The 9,408-nt window shown below is 44.6% G+C and overlaps 1 protein-coding gene across 1 annotated transcript in view; it reads right to left on the reverse strand.

Moving 5' to 3' along the window:
- Positions 1–1,653: 1,653 nt before the first annotated feature.
- Positions 1,654–9,408, reverse strand: part of LOC137888415 (single-minded homolog 1) — a 12,949-nt gene continuing 5,194 nt past the window's right edge. Inside the window, exons 3-9 of the mRNA XM_068731797.1 lie at positions 8,747–8,826; positions 5,405–5,494; positions 5,214–5,322; positions 5,047–5,132; positions 2,818–3,017; positions 2,343–2,449; positions 1,654–1,805 (exon numbers count right to left, since the gene is read on the reverse strand). Coding sequence (XP_068587898.1) covers positions 1,654–1,805; positions 2,343–2,449; positions 2,818–3,017; positions 5,047–5,132; positions 5,214–5,322; positions 5,405–5,494; positions 8,747–8,826 — 824 coding nt within the window. The remainder of the gene's footprint in view (positions 1,806–2,342; positions 2,450–2,817; positions 3,018–5,046; positions 5,133–5,213; positions 5,323–5,404; positions 5,495–8,746; positions 8,827–9,408) is intronic.

The raw sequence follows: 9,408 nt of genomic DNA on the forward strand, positions 1-9,408 counted from the left end.
CGGCCATTAAAAGGCCACAAACACAGAGCTGCTGTGGAGGTGATGGAGGTGATGTAGGAGCTGCGATTCATTCACACGTTCACTTGTACATCTGTGAAATATGCACATCAGGGGCAATAAACAACGTCATGATGGGCAGTAATCGGTATCCCTCACTTATTAATAAGAGCGTAATGATGACGGTTTGATCTTATTGGAAGGGGTTGAAAAGTAGCAGCTTGTGACGAAGATTTTAGAGGCGACCCAGTGCTGTCGGACTGTTTGCACATGTAATCCAAGCCCGGTCCGATAAGCTTCAGCGCCGGCCTTTAGATATATTCTGCCAGTCTTAGATAAACTCCACCAGAGAGGCTCCACAGGTAGCAGCCAGCAGTAAGGGCTCAGACACCGTCAGCCTCCATCAAAAGAAAGAGCGGGAGAGTTCTGGTTCTCCTCAAATAAATCATTATCACGCTTCCTTTGTTCCAAACTCACAACAATAAAGAGTACAAAAACTGAATATGACTTAAAAACTTTCTTCATTGGCAGATTTTGCAAACATGCATCATATCATATTTCCAATTAACCTCCAGTTAATTGCTTCACAGCAACTGTTTGCGTAAATCTCCAGTACCAACACTCATTATCTCATCAAAGCTCACACTGACTATAGAGAGCTCTGAGCCTTGGGCCTGTCCTCGGATCCACGAGAGCCACCACGACTCTGTAAAGTAGGGCTCCCAAACATTCTCTGCTATTCGATAGTGATAAACAGCAGACATTCAACCGATAGTGAGTTACATGTGTTTCCAGTTTCAACACTCAGAACTGGGATGTGTCTATAAGCTGCTGTTAGATCAAAAGGGCTGGATGGTCAGCAGTGGGCGTCTTCCATGCATCCATCACTTCTCTGAAGAACTCACTTGTCTTTAATTATATCAAATAAGGACTCACGCCCTGGACATGTTTCAGACTTCACATCCGTGCTGCTGCTGACGCGCTGCCTTCACTGTACGGCTGAAGAAGACAACGTCAAACAACAATCTGGTGGTTCTGACTTCTCTACACTGTCGGTGACGTTCCAAGCCTGTTGGCTCCTCCTGAAGACTCATCTTAAAAAAGATATATTGTTTCTTCTCATTTCCTAACACAGAGGACACTAGTTTAAAACCAATGTGATTCGGACAGGAGGACATGGTACATTTGGTGCAGTAACAGTGGATCAGAACATGTCATTAGTCATTCTTACAATCTGTAAAAAAAAGGGAGAACCTCACAAGTAAAAACCTAAAATAATAACAGTTCACGTCCTTTCAGTCGCTGGGCTTAGAAAACTCGAAGAGCCCTCGGCTCTGATTGGTTGAGTTTCTTCAGGTTTTGGATCCTTTCAAATGCCATGAGGAGCAGTACAAGGAGTCAGAGGAACGTGATGTTTGCTCAGACTATCTCTCTCATGTTCTTCTGTCAGTGGATACAGGGACAGTTTGAACAAATAGGACAACAGGTTATTCTTATTGAAGTCACCAACTGTAGCTATAACTCAGTAGATGGCCAACTGTATGTGAATATATCACTGCAAACAGTAGATACAGCTACTTGTGTCACACACACTCAGCTAGTGACCGTGACGGGAAAGATGAGGAAACCCACGGTGAAGGTGTCAGAGACAGATACTCACGTGAGAACATAGTTGACGCTGACGATGCAGTGAGGTCGAGATGAGCGGCTGTTGTGTACAATGGTTGCATAACTCTGAACCCAGACCCAGCCGCCTGGCTTGGCCAAGAAACGGTAGTACTTAGTGGTGACCTGACCTTTGACCAGCACTAGAACAAGAGAGGGGCAAGACATGACAGCAAAGGATTACTGGGAGCAAAACAAATATATATCATAGCATAATAAATCACACATCATTATACAGCGGCCAAATGTGAAGGATTGAAACGGTACTGTCAATAGGTGTACAAACTGTAAACATGTTCTATTGCCTAATGGTTTAAAGAATAATATACGGTAATGTTGTATAAGAACATGACATGACCTGGTCTAACACAAGATAACATCATATCACACAACTAGAAAACATGATGTAACATCATATAACAACATAACACACAAAACATAACACACTATCGAGTGTTGCACGAATGAATCCTAAAACCAGGAAACAAGTCTCAAACTCAACAGGCTGTTTTTAATGGCTTCTTGGTTAGAGGGTTAGGGTTGGGTCACCATGTCATCTGTGTAGCACTCTATGACATAACCAGGTGTGCCGTGTGTGTGTGTGTGTGTGTGTGTGTGTGTGTGTGTGTGTGTGTGTGTAGAGAGAGATTTTGTAGAAAGGTAAAACAAACCTAACTCACACAAGTGATGAGCACATCGCAGATGGAAGGAGTCACAGCTGTGGACGTGATGATAGAGAGTCTTCTCAATGAGATCCTGAGGCTCGTAGCCCGTCAGCTCTGCAACCCTGAGCCACACACACACACACACACACACACACACACACACACACACACACACACACACACAGGGTTCATTAAGCCTTCCCACACATACTAACCACACTCCCAAAATATGTAGCGTACAAACAAGCAGAAGAAATCACAGCCAGAACACAGAACACTGTCGCACAGAACAGTGTCACACAGAACACTGTCACACAGAACACTGTCACACAGAACAGTGTCACACAGAACCCTGTCACACAGAACCCTGTCACACAGAACATTGTCACACAGAACAGTGTCACACAGAACCCTGCCACACAGAACAGTGTCACACAGAACCCTGTCACACAGAACCTTGTCACACAGAACCCTGTCACACAGAACGTACCGTGAGTCCAGGAAGATGAGCTTCATGTCCAGGCTGGCTCTGAACATGAACATGTTGCTGTGCAGTTTGATCTCCGTGACGGCGCTGGGCGGCAGCGAGTGACCAACAGCCACCAGCCCCACGTTCTGATAGCAGCCGTCAAACGGAGACATGTCCAGGCTGTACTGACGGATCTTCAGGTAGCCACTACAGTGGATCACCTGGACCAAGAGTTCACAGATGGATCAATTACTTTACAGTTTGATCTGCCGCTATGAGTAGTTCATCAATGAACATGAATGATTACCAAATAAAGTGCGTTTCTGTTCTTCCTTTTTAAAAAGACATTCTCAGCCTTAGTTTTACTCCAGTAGGAAATAAGTTAGGGTTCTTTGGGTGAAGTATGTCACTCTGAACATACAACACATATACAGCGTTTAGGGGCGTAACAGTTCACAAAATTCTCGGTTCGGTTCAATACGATACAGTGGTGTTTCGGTTCGGTACGTTTTCAGTACAGCAAAAAAGCAGAAATGCCAAATCCTCGCTGGTGAGACTCTCAGGTAGTCTTTAATAATTAAAGGTCGTGTTTGATACTAAACATCTTCTCTCAAATATTTCTCTATGAACTCAAACAGACAGTTCATGGAAAGTTTTAGAAGTTTTATTTTTCAGACTTAGTTACAGCGCTGCGGGTCTTTATCTCTCTCTCTCTCCTCATATTTACTTTAATATCAACACACAAAGGTTTATAGATTATGATCATAAATGAGGTCATCACTCGTCTCTCACTCGTTTCCTCGGTGTCGTTGTTTCTGTTCTCACTCGTAGCTCTGCTGAAGTCTGAAGTCTCTGTTTACTGGAGAACAATCCATGTTTTGTTCCTTTATAGTTTATGTGTTAACTTGTTGTACAGAACAAAATAAACATTAATAAGAAAAGGAAAGCCCTCTGTTTTGTCCGTCCTCTCTAAAGCCGCTAACGTGACTTCAGACGTCTCCGTAGGTCTGATTCCTCCGTCGCTCACTGATCGCTCCATTAACAGCTGCTTCCTCCATCATGAAGCAGACTTTAACTGAACAGCTGCTAGTAAAGACAACACGGTCAGTAACGCCTGTCATCAGTCCTCCATGTTGAATTAACCTGGTAGTCCATCGGTAATCAAAGCTGTTGTTGTTTGTGAACATTCGGTCACGTGATAGGAGCGTGACCAATCAGGGAAGGACATCGCGTTACGTCGGTGGGTTGCCATGTTTGAGCGCAGTGGCTCCACCAATTTCAGCTCTATTTTATTTTTTCAAAAGCAATTTAATATTATTCAAACGTATTGTTCGGTTCGTAATGCGTACCGACCCGTGAGCCCCATACCAAACGGTTCAATACGAGTGCGTGTATCGTTACACCCCTAACAGCGTTGTGTACCCAGATACTACTCTGCATCTTGTGCTGTGCTTCCTTGTGACTGGAGAGGCCCATCTGTGTTTGAAAGGTTGTCATATAGAAAGAAGAGGACCTGGGAACTAGATAAGTGTGTGGGTATGTTGTCGTCTTTTTGTAAAAGGGAAATTGAAATGGAAAATTGAACACGGCTTCAGACTTCGATACATTTTTCTGTTCTAGTTGACAAAACAATCTCAACTCTAGGACCACTTCCTTGCATGTTACGGAGCTTTAAACTACTGTATATCACAAACGGTTCAACCTTGAGGTATTCGTGGAGGAGAATACATTAAAAAGGTTTGAACATCTACAGTTCCATGACAAGTGAGAAAACTCCATCTGCTGCTGAGGATCATGTGAAACCAGCTCTGGATCCAAGAAGAACAAGAATCATCTCCTATAGTGTGCATGAGCCTTGTCAACCCTGTCCATCCAACCCCTTCATCAGAGCAACATGCTATGGATGTTATGTCTCCAGAGGATAAACCCTCATCATGTTGGTGACTTAACCTTTCAACTTGTCAACGCCATTAGGTAAGAAATTCCACTTTTATAGAAATAAATGACATATTTCAACAGGCTTGTTGCTCTGCAGTCTGGACACTGTACTAGCACCACCTCCAGGACAAATTGACCTTTGCACACAAGATAGCACGTAATCTTATAAGAAAATTGCAATGAACCTTGTTGAGCAGAATCCTGTTTGCTGAGGATGAACCCTTTGGATTTTGGTAAATGGTCTGTACTTGTATAGCTCTTTTCTAGTCTCCCGACCACTAAAAGCACAAGACAGGTGCACTGCCCTCCTACCTTGTAGCCTCCACAGGTGAGACCAGCATTTCTTTTAGCAAGGACACATTTCATTCTCAGAAAGAAGGAGCGTTCCATCTCATACTCTGCAGAGAGTTAAAAGACACCGTGTTATTTACGCTGCATGATGGGTCCTTGTCATGTATACATGGGGGGGGGTCTCTTACCGTGGACAAAGTGTGAGTGGTAAGGCTGGTGTGCTGTGAGGACAGCTGTCATTTCATCATGGTCTGCTGGATGGATGTATTCATAAATGCTGTTTCCAGTCAGCTCTACCTGTTGAAATTAACATATTCACGTCTGTCACTGTGACTCGTCAACACACCAGAGGACATCACACAGATCTCGTCAAACCAACCTGCGACAGGCCCAGGTGGACCGATGCTGTTTCTGAAATGTACATTATTTTACCGTCCGGAGCAACCACGAAGATGAAGCCATCTAACGTCTGAAAGAAACAGCAACAACACATATGAATACATATTTAATATCAACAAAGGGCAGAAAATAATTAGCCTTTAATAAAATCAATGTTATTGTGTTGAGTCCATTTCCATAGACGTGTATAAACTATACTGTCTTATTATGATTACACATCATTTAACTGTCACAGCAGACTGTTGGTTGTAACAACATCATGAAACACGTTTGAAGACATGAAATGAACACAAATAACAATGTAGCTTTAAAGGAACAGCTGAACTACACAGTGAGCTACCAGTTGATACGGTCAGCTCACACTGATGCAGCCCTACAGGACAGCCCTCACTCCTGTAGCCTACCTAAAATACTAGCAAGTCAGAGGAAGACTATACTATTATCAGCATTTGTAATATTAACTGATAAATGGAGTCTCTGTAGAAATGAAGCCCTAGCTGCTAGCTTGTAGCTCTAGCCCCCTCTTGTAGCCACCATGGATATATTGAACTGGATGCAGTCATTGTGCATGAAGCAAAGAAAGTTAGACTTCCTAAAATAAAAACCGTCGGTGTCCATGGACCCATAGAGCATGCTCTAGTGTTTCCTTTAACCTTGCTTCCAAACCCTCGCTCCAGCCTCGGTCTCATTCACAGGAACACAGGAAGGAGAACCGAATGATTTAAATAAAAGTTCAAGTGTTCGTACTGGGAAGTTGACTCTCCTGAATGAAATGGTCCACTAAGTTACAGACGTCTCTTTCCCAGTGTAAGTCTATGGGGAAAGTCTTTCTGGGCTGGCGTCACGTCACGGACCTGGGACTTGTAATTCCACCATTTGGCCACCATGTAAAATCTGCTTCACAGCCCGCCGCTCTTCCTGGGGGCTGGGTAGCCACTTGTCCTTGCTCTGTAGTGGTCTTTGGACTGCACACAGTCCTATTTGTCAAACCAGCTGACCTACAGCCCTAGATGACTATCCTGTAGATCTGCTTGAAAGCATGTTTGACAGTCCTGTAGACCTGATGGCTTACATGTAGCTCAGTTTGGCTCCCTTCTATGTCTGTGCGACCAGAGCTAGCCAACCTGTGGTTCTCTGTTAGAGCCAAATATGGTGTTGTAAATACAACTGTATGTTTCTGTGTGTGCATTGGGTGGCGCTGTACTAATGTCCTGGGTCAGGTCTATAGGTCCTGAAATCACCGTGGTTGTCAGGTGTTTGACCTCTTTATGGTAACAGATTCATGTGTTTATGCAAATGGTGCGTTTAATGTCGGCAGAAAGAACAGGACTGGTTTTAGGTTGTTCCATCCTTCATCCTTCATCTTCAACCTCTTATCCGGGATCGGGTCGCGGGGGCAACAGCTCCAGCAGGGGACCCCAAACTTCCCTTTCCCGGGCCACATCAGCCAGCTCTGACTGGGGGATCCCGAGGCGCTCCCAGGCCAGTTTGGAGATATAGTCCCTCCACCTGGTCCTGGGCCTCCCTCGGGGTCTCCTCCCAGCTGGTCGTGCCTGGAACACCTCCCTAGGGAGGCGCCCAGGTGGCATCCTCACCAGATGCCCGAACCACCTCAACTGGCTCCGTTCCACGCAAAGAAGGAGCGGCTCTACTCCGAGTCCCTCACGGGTGACCGAACTTCTCACCCTATCTCTAAGGGAGATGCCAGCCACCCTCCTGAGGAAACCCATTTCGGCCGCTTGTACCCGCGATCTAATTCTTTCGGTCATGACCCAGTCCACATGACCATAGGTGAGGGTAGGAACGAAGATTGCCCGGTAGATAGAGAAAAATTAGGTTGTTCCACTCTGAAGGAAATAAACAAACTCTCATTCAACAAACTTGTCTGTGATGATGTACCCGATGCAACTCACATCAAAGGTAGTCTAGACTACACCAGCGTGTCAACCAAGTCACTCCAGAGGGAACGACGCCTCAGCAGCTTACAGTACAAGACTGGGCTTCTTTAACACTCTGTGGTTCTCTGTGGCCAGCCTGTAGACCTGTAGCCCTGTAGACCTGCAGCCCTGTGGACCTGTAGCCCTGTAGCCCTGTGGACCTGTAGACCTGCAGCCCTGTAGGCCTGTAGCCCTGCAGCCATGTAGCCCTGCAGCCCTGTAGACCTGTAGACCTGCAGCCGTGTAGCCCTGCAGCCCTGTAGACCTGCAGCCGTGTAGCCCTGCAGCCCTGTAGACCTGCAGCCGTGTAGCTCTGCAACCCTGTAGACCTGTAGACCTGCAGCCGTGTAGCCCTGCAGCCCTGTAGGCCTGTAGACCTGCAGCCGTGTAACCCTGCAGCTGTGCTCCATTGTGTGGCTGCTGATGTTAGAGGGGCTTTAGGACAGACTGAGGCTCTGTGCGTGACCAGGAATGTGTTCAGCTCATTTCACTCTTAAAGCACAAGAATGACGGCAGCAGGAGGCACTAAACCACACACACACACACACACACACACACACACACACACACAGTCTACCTATAATAATAATAAAAACATAAATTTCCTGTCAGGGTAAATGTTACAAAGGGCTCAGCTTTAAATATTTTATAATGCTTCCTTCCAATTAATGTTTTAAGGGCCTTGTAAGTGAACCTTGAAAAGCCCAAAGCCCACATCTTTTTCCCAGTTCTTTTGAAAGTGCAGAGCTGAGAACAAGCACTGTAAGCACTGTTAGCACTGTAAACAATGTAAGCACTGTAAACACTGTCAGGACTTTAAACACTGTAAGCATTGTAAACACTGTCAGCACTGTAAGCATTGTAAACACTGTCAGCACTGCAAGCACTGTAAGCAATGTAAACACTGCCAGCACTGTAAACAATGTCAGCACTGCAAGCACTGTAAACACTGTAAACACTGCCAGCACTGTAAACAATGTCAGCACTGCAAGCACTGTAAACACTGTCAGCACTGTAAACAATGTCAGCACTGCAGGCACTGTCGGCACTGTAAGCTGCAAGCACTGGAAGCACTGTAAACACTGTCAGCACTGTAAACAATGTCAGCACTGCAAGCACTGTCGGCACTGTAAACACTGTAAGCACTGCAAGCTGCAAGCACTGTCAGCACTGTAAACACTGTTAGCACTGTAAGCATTGTAAGCACTGTATGCACTGTAAGCATTGTAAACACTGCAAGCACTGTAAACAATGTCAGCACTGCAGGCACTGTCGGCACTGTAAGCCGCAAGCACTGGAAGCACTGTAAACACTGTCAGCACTGCAAGCACTGTCAGCACTGTAAACACTGTAAGCACTGTCAGCACTGTATGCACTGTAAGCACCTGTAAGAGATGTGCGCCCAGTTCCTGATTGACTCCGTCCAGAGAGGTGCGGCTCACATGACCCCAGGACTCCCCGAGGCCTGCAAACAAATCAAGATAGCGTTACAAGAAAGGAAGATAGCGTTACAAGAAACTAAATGTCAGAGTTTACAATGAAAGCTGAGGGGAAACAATAAAGAGAGGGTCTAATTCTACAGTATTAGCCTGTACGTCTGCATTATTAACAGAAGTACATTCATAATTAGTCATTTTATTGTAGGGGCTTTATCACTACAACTGATGAGGCTTTAATTACAGCAAAACAAATACTGCTAATCACGTCTACAAACTGGTTTTACAGGGTTCAGGGTTCATTTAGCACACAATTATTGAATATAATTTTAAGACTTAACACCGTTAACTGCATCATATGATCAAAAAGGGAAATATTGGGTCAATAACAAGAATATAAAGATTAACACAGTTTTTGTGTCAATGTAATACAAACATAAATCCTACAAGCTGTATCTACTGTATAATGTAAATAGATAATAAATATGCATATCAATATACTGTACATATCTACACATTAAATATGTATTTCTTTGCACTATTTATATTGTTTACAACTTACAAAAACATTTGTATTTTTGTTAATGTTACTGATCAAATCTCTCTCTCTC

Source organism: Cebidichthys violaceus, unplaced genomic scaffold (assembly GCF_023349555.1).
Source record: "Cebidichthys violaceus isolate CVI_PGR_0920_01 unplaced genomic scaffold, fCebVio1.0.p SCAF_533, whole genome shotgun sequence".
NCBI classification, from domain to species: domain Eukaryota; kingdom Metazoa; phylum Chordata; class Actinopteri; order Perciformes; family Stichaeidae; genus Cebidichthys; species Cebidichthys violaceus.